At 41.9% G+C, this 15,756-nt stretch overlaps 1 protein-coding gene across 7 annotated transcripts in view; it reads left to right on the top strand.

Annotated features, from left to right (window-relative positions):
* PARP4 (poly(ADP-ribose) polymerase family member 4) overlaps window positions 1-15,756 on the top strand; it is a 165,351-nt gene that overhangs the window by 15,585 nt on the left and 134,010 nt on the right. For 4 of the 7 annotated variants that reach the window (XM_080662135.1, XM_080662138.1, XM_080662139.1 and 1 more), the window contains exons 3-9: window positions 4,843-5,044; window positions 5,864-5,930; window positions 7,087-7,162; window positions 8,843-8,956; window positions 10,602-10,751; window positions 11,301-11,438; window positions 12,843-13,016. In XM_080662135.1, the coding sequence (XP_080518261.1) occupies window positions 4,843-5,044; window positions 5,864-5,930; window positions 7,087-7,162; window positions 8,843-8,956; window positions 10,602-10,751; window positions 11,301-11,438; window positions 12,843-13,016 (921 nt within the window). The remainder of the gene's footprint in view (window positions 1-4,842; window positions 5,045-5,863; window positions 5,931-7,086; window positions 7,163-8,842; window positions 8,957-10,601; window positions 10,752-11,300; window positions 11,439-12,842; window positions 13,017-15,756) is intronic. The other 3 variants (XM_080662141.1, XM_080662140.1, XM_080662137.1) reach the window with 2 other exon arrangements.

Below are 15,756 nucleotides of genomic sequence, written 5' to 3' on the forward strand. Positions count from 1 at the left end.
GCAGCCCTATTTTACGTATGTTACTTAGTTTTGTGTTATCCCAATGCTCCCTTAGGCTCTCCTCCTGCCTTTTAATTTTTTTCTCCAGTTGCTGTTCAGATTGGGCTTGTTTCTCTACCTTATCTTCTAACTCACTAATTTGGTCCTCTGCTTCTTCTTGTTGAAACCGTCCATGGTGTTTTTGATTGTAGCTATATTACTTTTGATTTCTTCCTGATTTTTGCATAGGTTGTTGATTTTCTCATCTATCCGGTGTTTCAACTGTACTACCATTACTCTGAATTCTTTTTTTGTCATGTTGCATGCTTCCGTTTCACTTATTTCCTTTCTTGGTGATTATTCTTTTTCTTCCCCCTGGGTATTGTTTTGTTGTCTCCCCATTGTAACTATCACCAGAAGGTTCAAATGCCAAGTTGCGGGGGCCTGGGCTGTGTGCAGTGGGAGCTTCTGGTGATAAGTGTCACTGAAGAGCTCCGATACCAAGATGTGTGGCTGCGGTGGGTTGGTGGTAGCCACACTCGTTCATGATCAGAGTCACCGGAGTTCAGTGTGGCCTCGTGCACGTGCCTAGAATCAGGGACCCACCTGCACCACTCTGAAAAAGAGACCCTGCTGGCATGTGCCAAAAATCAGAGTCACCTAACATGTGCCAGTTGTCAGAGTCCACCTGTGCCCACGCTGAGAATCGAGTGTCAGAGTCTCTGTTTCTCGGTGCAGCCTCGCGCCGAGAATCAGGGCCCCTGTGTGCACATGTGCCAAGAAATGGAGTCACTGGCTCTTAGTATGAATACACTGGGAATCAGGGATCCCAGGCGCACATGATGAGAACCAGAGTCAAGTTACTGGTGCTCAGTGCTGCCTCTCATGCGGAGAATCAGGGTCCCTGGTCTTCTTGGGGGACCGAGTTGCACAGTCGTCTTTTGTGTGCATGGGGTCTGGTTGCACAATTGCACTTTGCAAGAAACAGATTTCCAGTGTCCACCCCAGGCTCAAATTCAGGTAGCGGCTGCCCTGTGTGGGCAGGAGGCCTGCTTGCATGGGTCAGGATCAGCAGTTTCTATGGCAGTGCAGTGAGCCTGCCGGGAGGGGGATGGGCTCCGTGACTCACAGAAATCTGCTGCCGGGATATCTGGATTCTTGGTGTCTGTGGGTCTGCAGCTGTGGTTGCAGGTCTTTGTCTCTAGTGGCTGTAATATCCCGGTTTGCGTCTGAGACCAGACTGGGTGGTGCTGAGGCTAGGATCCTAGTCTCAAGCAGTTCTGTTTTTCAAGATGACGTGGTCTTTGTGCCCCGCGCTGGCTGCCCCCAGAGTGTCTGCGGTGGCAGTGGAGTTTTGCTGTCTAAGAGTGCCTGGTTTGGCAGCCCCTTGGAAGACCTGCAGGATCTAATTGCCCCTAGCTCACACACACACACACACCACCCACGTCCACACACTCCTCTATTGCTCCCTTGCTCTCTCACACTCTCTCCTTCCCTACCTTCTTGCCAGTCGCCATCTTAATCTCTTCAGGCTCTTCCCTCTTGGTGGGCTGATGGGTCTGCCCCTTCCTGGTCCACAGCCCTGGGCTTGCGAATGGAAGTAGCTGAGTTTGTTCTGTGAAGCACAGGCAACTCTAGCTGAATGCTGAGTACTTCTGGAATTTGGTAGTTTATCCTTGAATATCAGATACAGAATGGCCCTCTTTTCTTCCAGGTTAGCCACTGACCTGTCTTAGGATTTCTATGGATCATGAATAATGCATTCCTTTTATATCCTTTCAGTTCAGAGAATGACAACACAGGTTCTCACTTTTAGAATTTCTCATATACAAGACTGCAACCTTTTCAGCAGTTGTTTTGCCAGTGTCTATAAACATTTGAAATGTGCATACCAGCTATTATAATGAAGGAGATAGCACAATATGTAATGATGAGGAATGATCTCCAAAATAAATTGTCAAGTGGAAAAGCAGTATGTTTAGTATGCTGCCATCTGTCGATACAAAGAGGGCTGTGTACTTGTATGCATGTTGTCTACATAGAATAGCTCAGGTTCCTCTGGACAGAAACCTGGAAAAATGGTGAGGAATAAATTAACTTAATATTATAATTTTACTTTTTAGATATTCTACAATGTGCATATACTACTTATTTTAAAATAAGTGAATAAAATTGCAAATTAACAAAATAATAATGAATACCCTTTAAGCCTCTTATTCCACTCCTAAGGCAAAAACAAAGTTGTACAAAGAAGTGTACGTGAAGATATTCAGCACAGCATTTTTTTTTAAATTTAATAAATCTTTATTGTTCAGATTATTACAATTGTTTCTCCTTTTTCCCCCCACAGCTCCCCTCCACCTGGTTCACACCCCACCCTCCGCCCTTACCCTCCCCCGCACTGTCCTCATCCATAGGTGTACGATTTTTGTCCAGTCTCTTCCCATACCCCCCACACCCCTTTCCCCCTGAGAATTATCAATCCACTCCCATTCTATGCCCCTGATTCTATTATATTCACCAGTTTATTCTGTTCCTCACATTTTTAATTCACTTGATTTTTAGATTCACTTGTTGATAGATATGTATTTGTTGTTCTTAATTTTTATCTTTACTTTTTTCTTCTTCTTCCTCTACTTAAAGAATACCTTTCAGCATTTCATATAATACTGGTTTGGTGGTGATGAACTCCTTTAGCTTTTTCTTATCCGTGAAGGTCTTTATCTGCCCTTCAATTCTGAATGATAGCTTTGCTGGGTAGAGTAATCTTGGTTGTAGGTTCTTGCTATTCATCACTTTGAATATTTCTTGCCACTCCTGTCTGGCCTGCATAGTTTCTGTTGAGAAATCAGCTGACAGTCGTATGGGTGCTCCCTTGTAGGTAATTAGCTGTTTTTCTCTTGCTGCTTTTAAGATTCTCTCTTTGTCTTTTGCTCTTGGCATTTTAATTATGATGTGTCTTGGTGTGGTTCCCTTTGGATTCCTTTTGTTTGGGGTTCTGTGCGCTTCCTGGACTTGTAAGTCCATTTCTTTCACCAGGTGGGGGGAGTTTTCAGTCATTATTTCTTCAAATAGGTTTTCAGTATCTTGCTCTCTCTCTTCTTCTGGCACCCCCATAATTCTGATGTTGGTACGCTTGAAGTTATTCCAGAGGCTTCTTACACTATCTTCAAATTTTTGGATTCTTTTTTCTTTTTGCTTTCCTGGCTGAGTGTTTTTTGCTTCTTTGTATTTCAAATCTTTGACTTGATTCTTGCATTCCTCTAGTCTGCTGTTGGGTCTCTGTATAATATTTTTTATTTCAGTCAGTGTATGTTTAATTTCTAGTTGGTCCTTTTTCATATCCTCGAGGGTCTCACTAAATTTATCGACCTTTTCTAGAAAATTCTTGAAAAACCTTATAACTGTGGTTTTTAACTCTATATCCAGTCATTTGTTTTCCTCCATTTCTTTCGTTTGTGTTCTGTTTCTTTGTCTCCGCATTTTCGCTGCTTTCCTGAGTTGGTAGGGTGGCTTTGTGTGCTAGGTTTCCTATATGGGCCAGTGGGTCGGCCTCCCAGTTACCTGAGGTGGACACTATTGGTGCACCCCTTTGTGGACTGTGTGTACAGCCTTGTTGTAGTTAAGTCTTGATTGTTGTTGGTGTCACTGGGAGGAATTGACCTCCAGGCCAATTGGCTGTGAGGACCCGCTGTGTCTATAATGGAAGAACTGCTGTGCTAGAGACACGCTTATGGGGCAGGATTTGTTTCAGTGGGGCTTTGGTGCTCACTGAGTCTGCCTCTTGAATGTGTCACTTATGGATGTGAGTAGTTGAAATCTGGTGTCATCTCACACTGACCACTAGATACACTAGCTTCTGGATCTCCAATGGGGTGCAGGTCAGCTACTGTCTGAGGCCACCCAGCAGGAGCTACAGTGAGAACTATAGTTTTCTCCTCTTTGCTTGGGGTTTGGAGGTTTTGGAGCTGTCTGACCAGAGCTGCAGTTTGTTAGGTTAAGCTGCGATAGGGCAGGCCATTTATATGCAAAAGCCGCTATGTGGAGCTTGGGTGGGTTTGTAGGTTGTGCGGGGCAGGGTCTCAGGGAGTCACTAGGCTAGGGCGTGGCAAACAGTGATAGCTGCCAGTCAGCCATCTCTGCGTTTCCGCTTTTCCAAGACCCCGCTTCCCGTGCCCCAGCGCAGTAAACAATGATTGCTGGGCGCACCTCTGCAAGAAAGTCACCCTCACTTTCCGACCCAATGGCAGACAATCCAGCTTCTCCCCGTAGGAGTTTGGATCCCCAGCGTCTCCCCAGAAACTGGAGTTTGGGGTAATCGGGAGCTTGTCTCCCTCCGGGTTGAAAAAAGCAGCACACCCAGTCGCCCGCCACCAGCCCGATTCGTGTGCCTTCGTACCTCAGCTTTTCAGCGCTTGTGCACGTCTCAATGCTCTTTTCTCTTTCCTTCTAGTTGTAGAACTTCCACTCAGCCAGTTTTCCCGTGGTTCTGGGTGATAGACGTTTTGTCTTTTAGTTGTAGTTTTGAAATTGTTGTGCGAGGCAGCAATTTAGGTGTTTACCTATGCCGCCATCTTGGTTTCTCCCAGCACAGCATTTTTTAGAGGAGTGAAAATTTGGAAAAAACTCTAGGATTGGTTAATCAATTATGGTACATCCATATCCATAATATTTAAAAATTGTTGATGTAAAAAAATTTTTAATGTAGCAAGAAATTGTATTACTTATAGGAGTTTTAGAAATCTGAGGAAAATTGTTACAAATTACCTTTAAACATGACTTTTCAAGGGTGAAAATTACAGATACAAAATAATTTAAATTTTGTTTCTACTAATGCATAATGAATTGATTATTTTTTCTTAGTGTACACATATAATCTTAGACAATGCTGATGTTCTCAATCAGTACCAATTAAAGTCTATCCAAAAGAACCATATCCATATTGCAAACCTGGATTTTATATGGGACTCTATCAAAGAAGGGAGACTCTTGGATGTAAAGAATTACAATCCTAACAAGTCACTGGACAGCACACTACCTCCTTATCAAGAGACAAGCAGTTCTGGTAAGTATTTCATATCAATCATTTTAGTTTGTCAAAGATATTACAGACAAAGTATGGTCCAGAAATACTACCTAAAAATTAGGCTTGTTGTTATCTCAAAAAATGGGCAGCAAAATAGCAAAGGACAAAGATTACTTTAGCAAAGTAGATTTTTCAGAATCAGAATGACTACAGAAAACACTGGTAGTCTCACCCTGGCTAGGTAGCTCAGTTGGTTAAAGTGTCATCCCGATATGCCAAGGGTGTGGGTTCGATTCCAATCAGAACACATATAAGAATCAACTAATGACTGCATGACTAAGTGGAGCAACATCTCTCTCTCTCACCCTCCCTCTCTCCCACCATCTCCCCTCCTGTCTTTCTCTAGAAATTGATAAAATAAAAAATTTAAAAAACACACAGATAGTCTAAGAAAACTTGATGTGTAATTTTAACTGGGAGGAGGAGGAATCTTTATGTTAAAAAGTTCTCATCACAACTTAACGACTGGACATTTTATGACCAGCGTTGGCTAAAGAAAATTTTTTCAAAAGATAATTCCTCCAAAAGTAGCATATCTCCTTTATTGTTTTAAAAATATTTTTATTGATTTCTGAGAGAGAGAGATACATCAATAATGAGAGAGAATCATTGATCAGCTGCCTCCTGTACACCCCACACTGGGGATCAAGCCCACAACTTGGGCATGTGCCTTGACCAAGAATCGAACTATGACCTTCAGGTTCACAGGTCGACACTCAACCACTGAGTCATGCCTTGTTAGCTCATTTTAATAAATCTTTGAGTAGTTAACAAGTGTTTTTTTTGTTTTAATTCTAGAAGTGAAAACAGACAAGCTAAGCCTGGACAATGTCACAGAGACAGAAAACATCGTGACACTTACTAAGTAATTTATTTTTTATCATTAACACTAGACAGAGTTTTTATAAACCTCAAGTATGGTATTAAAATGCTACTAGTATATCAGTATTTTTGGTAGTATTTTAATTTATGTTGCTTATTTAACTCTTTATTAAGTTTTTATTTAATATTTTTACTTCAGTTAGTATAGTGATAATTATTTTATCTTCTCAGTATTATATGAGATTGGATGTAATTGTGACATTGATTTGTAAAAAGAAAAATCACTGGAGATAAGATTTGGGCAGTCTGCTCACTCTGTTACCTTACTGAATAGCCTTTAGAAACACTTTGTTAATCTCTACCTGATATTTTAAAAATATAACAACAACTTCCAAATGGAGTATTCGAGTCTGAAGCTCTACATGGCTTCTTCTTTTTTTTTTTTTTTTTTTTTTTAATATTTCTTTATTGATTTCAGAGAGGAAGGGAGAAGGAGAGAGAGATAGAAACATCAGTGATGAGAGAGAATCATTGATTGGCTGCCTCCTGCACGCCCCCCACTGGGGATCGAGCCCGCAACCCAGGCATGGGCATGTGCCCTTGGCCGGAATCGAACCTGGGACGCTTCGGTCCGCAGACCGATGCTCTATCCACTGAGCCAAGCCGGCTAGGGCTCTACATGGCTTCTTAAAGCATACCCAAGACTACAGTATCAATTAGGCATCACATTTTGCCTTATTTTACTTGTTAATAGTAGTGCTAAAAGAGAGAACAAGTATCAAAATTAAAAGTACAGATTAATAAAATAAAGGGGGCTTGACTGTAGTTCAGAGAGGTAAGTGCCTATCTGGGTTGATATGGTGTCTCAGGGTACATCACAGAGTGAATGCAGGCTGCCTGTCTATGAGGGGATGTGCTTTCTGCAATACTTTGGCCTGTTTCTTTTATACCTGTGCTTTATACCACTCCCCGCTGTCCAATGTAGACACACAATATTTGGCATCAGAGCTCTAGAATTACGTAAAGGACCTTTTGATTCCACAAGACCTTTTGACCATTTTTCGAATTTGTAAGGAGGCATTAGGGACTTATAATGCAGTTTGAATGTAGTTAGGGGAGGTACAAGAAAAATTCTAGGAAAATCCTATGTAGTCTAAAAGTAGATTTTAATATTAAAATTTTACTTATACAAATTTCAGGTTTTATACAGAGAATGTTGAAATTCCTCATTTTCCTCAAGATTTTGAAGTTGCAAAATATAATATCTTGGAAAAAGTAAGAGTTTGATTCCTATTTGGAAAAAAAGCTGAATGTCATGTGATTATTCTTTCTGTTCAATAATTTTCTTGTTGTTTTGAAAAATTGTGCATATCCTGAATAATATTTCTTAATATCTGAGTTGCTTTTTAATAATCAAGAAAATTGTTACATTTAAAATGTAATGGCCCTGGCTGGGTATTTCAGTGGGTTAGAATGCCATCTCTGTATGCCAAGGTTGGGAGTTTGATCCCTCCTGGTCATGCAAGAAACAACCAGTGAATGCATAAACGGGTGGAACAATAAATCGATGTTTCACACTTGCTCTCACATTCCCTTCCACTCTCTCTAGTTAATTTAAAAATTTTAATGTTTAATTTTTTAGTGTAAGAGTAATTGCTCATAATTACTGATTAAGTAATTCATGCTCATAATAAAAGTGTAAACAGTACAAAATATTAATGATATTAAAAATAAAGGTCCTGCCCAGGCTGATGTAGCTCAGTTGGAGTGTTGTCCTGTACACCCAACTGGTGGTAGGTTCAATTCCTGGTCAGGGCACATACTCAGGGTGTGTATAGGAGGCAACCAATCATGTTTCTCTCTTACATCAATGTTTTTCTCTCTCTCTCTCCCTCCCTTCTTCTTTTTAAGATCAATTAAAAGATAAATTAAATAAAAGTCATCACTGTTTTTAATAGTTTCTTATATTTTAAGAGTAGATTTGATACAGTATTTACACCATCTTGAATTTCCATTACTTTTCATTTAAAAGAAAAACATACCCTGGCCAGTTTGGCTCAGTGGATAGACTACAGGGTCGGCCCTTGAACTGAAGGGTCCTGGGTTTGATTCTGGTCAAGGTCACATACCTCGGTTGAAGGCTCAAACCCCGGCCCGGTTCAGGCTCATGCAGGAGGCAAGCAACTGATATGTCTCTCTCACATCGATGTTTCTCTCTTTCTCCCCCTCCCTTCCAGTGTCTCTAAAAATCAATGGAAAAATATCCTTGGATGAGGATTAAAAAATATAAATAAATAAAAGAAAAACAAAAAACTTTTTTCCAACATCACACAAAGGCAAATTAATTTTAGCATTCAAAATGATGCTACATTTGTATTTTTAGATATTATAATAAAACGTAACTTGAAAATAACATTCCCTCTGTAATAAAGAAGATCTGAAAAGTGGTATAATTTAAACATATACAGATATATTTATAGTAAAAATTTGGGAAGGAAAAATACTGAAATATTAATAGTGATTATATATCTGCAGTATGATTTCAGGTGATTTTTATTTTTACTTAGTACTTTCTATATTTTCTACATTACATTTCCAAATGAGCATATATTAGTTTTATATCAACCTTTTTAAAAAAAATCCTCATCTGAGGATACGTTTTATTGATTTTAGAGAGAGGAAGGAAATGAGAGAAAGAGAGAGAGAAAAAAAACATCTATGGATTGTCTCCCATACATACCCCAACCGGGTATCTAGCCTGTAACTCAGGCATGTGCCCTGACCAGTAATCAAACCTGTAATCTTTTGGTGCACAAGGGGGCGGGGATAGGGGGGTGGGGAGGGACGCTCCAACCAACTGAACCAGCCAGCCAGGGCTAATCAACCTTTTAAAATGGCGTATGCAGTTTATTGTTTAATGAATGCAATTTATGAAAGACCAAGCTCTTTTTCCAGATGGGGACGGAGGGAGGTCAAGAAACTGCAGTGGTGGAATTGCAGTGCTCCCAGGACCCCGGGTACCCAGCCTTCCTCATAGTCGCATCCTTCCTCCCAGATGGTGGCACTGAGGTAATGATCTTTATATCGATTCCCATGTGTTTATCCACCCTTGTTCATAACTAGTTCCCTTAACATTGGCCAGTGAGCCAGCCAACCTGTTCATATTTTTTCATTTTGCCTATAAATAGGTTTGAAAAGTGGGAACGTGTTTCCTTTTGGAAAGTGTCAGGAGAGGAGAGCAAGGTGAACCCAGTGCCCCTTGACCAGAGCAGCACAGGGGGCTCATCAGAGGAAGACCCTGTGTAGGATTCTTGCTCCTCTTCTGAGTCACTTACAGAAACTTTGCTAATGTATATACCTCTCAAAGCAACCCATTCACATACCTCATTATGCACCTACTTTGTACCAAGCAGTCTGCTAGAGGCTGGAACCCAAAGATAAAAAAATACTCATACCTGCCCTCAGAAATCACCACCTGGGAGGAAACAACACATTCATGACTTTAATCCACTGTGACGGTGAAATGTCTATGAATGGTTGTGGGCTCTGAGTGGCAAGGAAGGCTTTGCAGAGACCAACCCAAAACAGTATGAAACAAAAATAAATTCAGAACTAATACCTAAAGTTCAAAGAAAGTGCTACAAAACCATCAGGCCATCTTCTATCTAGACATTCTGCTTATCGACAAGAAACAGCAGGGTGCACAGATGCTGCTCAGTAGGGGAGTGGTCCCAGGAGCAGTTCACTCAGGCTGTGGACACATTCACTTTGTTCCCAGGCCAGGGTCAGTTCTAGGCAAGGAAGGAGGCTCACATCAGGTGGGTGCAGGTCCACCTGACTTAGAAGCCCACCCACAGGAGTCCAGACCTCTTATAACAGGGCCTGGGGTCAAGATGCCCTTAAGTGAAGTGCCCGTTGTCAGAGTCCCTGCTCTCAGGGAAGCCCAAGGTGCAGGTTTCCTATCTTCTATTTATGGTTCATTCATTGAACTCCCAGTTCCAATGCAATTGATTAATGACAGGTTACTATTACCCAAGCAATTTTGCCTAATATTACACACCACCCTTTTCAGGTTTCCATGGGAACAGCTATAAACTTTAATCCAAGGTCAGATGTGTTCAAGAAGAGGAAAAGTTTTCGTTAACCTTTTACCCCAAAATGTGGACTATATTTGGTGCAGGATTTAGTTATGTGGGTAAAAACTAAGTAAAAATCAAGTTTGCAAACCATGATAGATATGTTACTTTCACTGAGAAAGAGAATGAGGCTGCTGCCTAGGCCAGCTGCCCCTTCCTGCTCTCTGTGTGGAGAGCTGTTGCTGGGTGCCTTCCTCTCTTCAAAGCCTGAGTCTACTTGGCAAGTCTGATCACCGTGATAGAAATGATCCTCACTTAAGCAGCAGAGAAGGAGCTGTTTCAGAAGAGACTCTTGTAGCTCACTGTTTCCCTTTATTAAACCCTTTTGATGGAAAATAAGTTAACCTCTACCTTCTTAAATGAAGTAGCTTGAACATGACATGCTTCTTTTTGCCATGTTTGAGAGGTGTCCTATAGCCACCACTCCAGGAGGAGGTTTATGTGTCATGACTCCCTTGACAGTGGCAGGGGTCTAGTGCTTTGTTTATGTTCCTGGACATAGTTCGTGTCCAATAAAGATTGATACTAAGTTACTGTATCCTCATATCCTAACACTTTGCCACATACTATATTCACAGCCTAGAAAGCAGTTCTCTGTAAAGCAAACCTCTGAAGATGCAAGTGAGTACTATAAAAATTACCTTGAAGAACTGAAGAAACAAGGATTTCTACTAAGGGAATTGTTTACCCCCAAAGCCACCCAATTAGCATCTGAAAAATTGCAAGCAGTAAGATTGGTTTATCCATGTTATTTTGTGTTATTGATTAAATATTTTTAAGAAAAATGTTTCTTTATGGCAAGTAAAAAACTGGCAGGAGAGAAGAGTGGGAGTTAGGAAAAGGAACAGTGAACCCACAGAAAGGCATGGAAGCTGAGACAGGAGTGAGTTCCAGGATAAACCCCAAAACTTAAGGATTATTTCAGCAATAAACCATCACAGATTTTATTATAATCTAGGCCAAGAGTCAGGGCCCCTTAACCCTTAATACCACTTAACTTCTAATTCCACTGGCAGGCCTATAGTTGATAGGGTGAAGAAAAAGGCAAAAGGAAACATAATATAGGATTGAAAGAGAGAAGGGGGCAGAGAAAGGGTATAGGGAGGAGGTGGAAGGAGAGCTGAGCAGAAAAATGAGGCCTGAGTATTAACAGTTGTTTGAGTGTGGGTGGCTCTCCTTGGCTATAATTGTTTCTTCTTATGACTCTAATCATCTCCATTAAAAATAAACCTACCCACGAAAACTTTCTGTTGGTATTGTTTTGCTGTTTGTTGCAGTTGCTTTTGGAGGAGGTAATACATTCAAGCACTCTGAGCCAAGAGGTGAGCGATTTAGTGGAGATGATTTGGGCAGAGGCTCTCGGCCACCTGGAACATACGCTCCTGGAGTCCATGAGCAGGATCAGTCTTAACGATGTAAGTCATGCGTATCCTTGAAACAGAGCCTCTAACCCAGCCTTGGGCAAACTACGGCCCGCGGGCCGGATCCGGCTGTTCTATCCGGTTCTCTTGCTCTCCCCTCTGCTCCTTTACTTTGAATTTATATTAGTTCACACAAACACTCCATCCATGCTTTTGTTCCGGCCCTCCGGTCCAGTTTAAGAACCCATTGTGGCCCTCGAGTCAAAAAGTTTGCCCACCCCTGCACCTGACAAACCTGCTTTCCTAGTTTCTTTGCTTTAATGGTACCACTTCTGTTTGAGCACCAGTTCAGTTGTTTTGGGATGCACTCCTGTTCTTTTTTTCTTATGCTGGAGTAGGGGACACCGAGAACACTGAGGGGAGATGAGCTTTCAAGAAAACCAGACAGCCCCATTGGTGTGGCTTAGTGGTTGAGTGTCAACCTGTGAACCAAGAGGCCATGGTTCGATTCCCAGTCAGGGCACATGCCCAGGTTGCAGGCTCGATCCCCAGTGGGGGTGTGCAGGAAGCAGCCAATCAATGATTCTCTCTCACCATTAATGTTTCTATTTTTCCCTCTCCTTTCATCTCCGAAATCAATAAAAAATATTTAAAAAATAAAGGAAAACCAGACATTTCCACATGTAAAATGTCAGTCATGAGAACCGACCAAAGCTTGGCTCATCAGGAGGCCTGTTCCTCTGACTTGTAGCAGGCCTGAGAGATGTGGATGCTCTTGGTCCTTCATTAGATACTTAGACCCTAATATCCTCTGTAGTGCCTGCTTCAGAACCTTGTGCCTTCTGACCATCCGAGGGAAAGGCAGGCAGGTTCCCAGCCCTTCAGAACTTGCTCATCTTAATTATGTGCTATTGAAAGAGCAAATGAAAGAAAGTGTTCCCAGTGGTCCAACTTGTGCAACTACATGGTCATATTAAAATAATACAGACAATTCCTCTGTGGAATTAAATGAATTTATTTCAGGGCAAAAAAACAGTAAAAAGGTCTCTTGGGGTGTATTCCAAAATTAGTTGTGTAATTCAAAACATGTTTTGGTGGGTTTTGCTCCCGGTTTGATCCTGACATCTTTCTAAATGTCTTATGTGAAAAGCAAGTTTCCTACTATTGCATGAGTATTCCTCTCTCTGTGGCCATATATATATATATATTAGATATTGAAGACTCTGGCTCTTTCCTTTAGTTAAGCCGAGCCCAGTTTGGGAAAACTCCTCATGGCATTATCATTGTAACCAAGATACATCTCCAGTAAACTATGCATTTGTTTTATGACCCATGTCCAGAAAACTAACCATTGCAACATATCCAACAACTGTTTTAGGTATTTTTATACATTGCTTCACTTTCTTTGTGATTATCAAGATCTAACTTTAATAAGCATATATCATCTTCTGTTTAAAGGTGAGCAAGGCAGAGGGAATTCTCCTCCTAGTAAAGGCAGGACTGAAAAGTGGAGAGACTGAAGAACAATTGCAAAAGATGATGAGTGACTTCTACAGATTAATACCTCATCGAGGTACAGCTACTGAAAAAGTTAGCCTGAGACTATTAGCCAAGAAAGAGGACCTCTGCCAGGTAAATCTCTGGAATATAGAATTCCATTTAAAATATGTTGGGGGAGCCCAGCTGGAGTGGCTCAGTTGCTTGGAGCACACTGAAGGGTTTCCGGTTCAATTCCAGGTCAGGACACACACCTGGGTTTCAAGATCAATACCTGGTTGGGGCACATAGAGAAGGCAACTGATCAATGTTTCTCTCTCACGTCAATATTCTCTCTCTCTCTCTCTCTCTTTCTCTCTCTCTCTTAATGTCTCTGAACATGTCTTCGGGTGAGGATTAAAAAAATAATAAAGAGAGAGAACTAAGATGGCAACATAGGTAAACACCTGTACTTGCTGCCTCCCACAACGACATCAAAATTACAATTAGCCCTAACTGGTTTGGCTCAGTGGACAGAGCATCGGCCTGCAGACTGAAGGGTCCAGGGTTCAATTCCGGTCAAGGGCATGTACCTTGGTTGCAGGCACATCCCCAGTAGGGGGTGTGCAGGAGGCAGCTGGTTGATGTTTCTCTCTCATCGATGTTTCTAGCTCTCTAGCCCTCTCCTTTCCTCTCTATAAAAAATCAATAAAATATATTTTTAAAAAATTACAACTAAAAGACAGAACAACTATCATTCAGAACCGCGGGAAAGCTGGCTGAGTGGAAGTACTACAACTAGAGAAGTAAGGAAGAAAGCACATTGAGACTGGTAGGAGGTGCGGAGGCACGGAACTGGCTGGCACCCGAGTGTGATGCTTTTTTAATCAGGAGGGTGGTACAAGCTCCCGCTTGCTCTGAACTCCAGTTCTGGGCGAGACTCTGTGGGACCCAGACACATACAGGGAGAAACTGGACTGCCTGGCATCAGGGCAGGAAGACGAGGGCAGCTTTCTTTCAGATGGAGGTACTCGTAGCGATCATTGTTCCTGTGTTGGGACCTCTCTGATGCAGGGCTGGTTGCTTCATCCTGATGATTCCCAGAGACCCCGCCCCACCCAATTTACAACCCCACCCAAGCTGTGTGCAGTGGCTTTTGCATATGAATGGCCTGTCCTTTCTCAGCCTAAAACCTGTCAAACGGCAACAGCTTGCCTTACTTCACAGCTGGGCCTCCTCTGGGCACTTCCAAACCAGATACAAAGAGGAGGAATCTGCATATCTATCTGTAGCTCCTGCTGGGTGGCCCCAGGCAATGGCTGACTTTGCACCTCCTTGGAGATCCAAGAGCCAGTGTACCCAGTGGTCAGTGTTAGACCATACCAGATTACAACTCTTCACATCCATAAGCAATACACTCAAGGGGCAGACTCAGTGACAACCAAAGCCCCATTGAAGCAAGTCCTGCCCCATAAGGGTGTCTCCTGCACAGCAGCTCTTCCACTGTAGACACAGCTGGTCCTCACAGCCAATTGGCCTGGAGGTCAATTCCTCCCAGTGACACCAACAGCAATCAAGGGTTAACTACCACAAGACTGTGCACACAGCCCACAAAGGGGTGAACCAAGAGTGTCCACCTCAGGTGATTGGGGAGGCTGAGCCACTGGGCCCTATAGGATACCTACCACCCAAGACCACTCTATCAACTCAAGGAGACTTAGCAGCTACCCAATACATAGAAACAAACACAGGGAAGCAGCCAAAATATGGAGACAAACAAACATGTTACAAATGAAAGAAATGGAAGAAAGCAAAATACTGGATATAGAGTTCAAAACCACAGTTATAAGGTTACTCAAGAATCTTCTAGAAACCTCCAAGGAACTTAATGAGACCTTCAAAGATCTTAGTGAGAATACCAAAAAAAAAAAAGGAAAAGGACCAGTCAGAAATTAAGCATACACTGAGTGAAATAAAGAATAATGTACAGAGCCCTAACTGGTTTGGCTCAGTGGATAGAGCGTCGGCCTGTGGACTCAATGGTCCCCGGTTCGATTCCGGTCAAGGGCGTGTACCATGGTTGCGGGCACATACCCAGTGGGAAGTGTGAGGGAGGCAGCTGATCGATGTTTCTCTCTCATCGATGTTTCTAACTATCTATCCCTCTCCTTTCCTCTCTGTAAAAAAAATCAATAAAATATATTAAAAAAAAAAAAAAGAATAATGTACAGAGATTCAACAGTAGACTAGAGGACCCCAAGAATTAAGTCAAAGATTTGAAATACGAGGAAGCAAAAAACACCCAACTGGAAGAGCAAAAAGAAAAAAGAATCCAAAAATATGAAGATAGTGTAAGGAGCCTCTGGGACAACTTCAAGCGTACCAATATCAGAATTATGGGGGTGCCAGAAGAAGAGAGAGAGCAAGATATTGAAAACGTATTTGAAGAAATAATGACAGAAAACTTCCCCTAACTGGTGAAAGAAATAGACTTACAAGTCCAGGAAGCACACAGAACCGCAAACAAAAGGAATCCAAAGAGGACCACACCAAGACACATCATAATTAAAATGCCAAGGGCAAAAGACAAAGAGAGAATATTAAAAGCAGCAAGAGAAAAACAGTTAGTTACCTTCAAGGGAGCACCCATACAACTGTCAGCTGGTTTCTCAACAGAAACTATGCAGGCCAGACGGGAGTGGCAAGAAATATTCAAAGTGATGAATAGCAAGAGCCTACAACCAAGATTACTCTACCCAGCAAAGCTATCATTCAGAATTGAAGGGCAGATAAAGAGCTTCAGAGACAAGAAAAAGCTAAAGGAGTTCATCACCACCAAACCAGTATTATATGAAATGCTGAAAGGTATTCTTTAAGAAGAGGAAGAAGAAGAAAA

The sequence above is a fragment of the Plecotus auritus genome (assembly GCF_963455305.1).
Source record: "Plecotus auritus genome assembly, chromosome: 3".
In the NCBI taxonomy this organism is placed as follows: Eukaryota; Metazoa; Chordata; class Mammalia; order Chiroptera; family Vespertilionidae; genus Plecotus; species Plecotus auritus.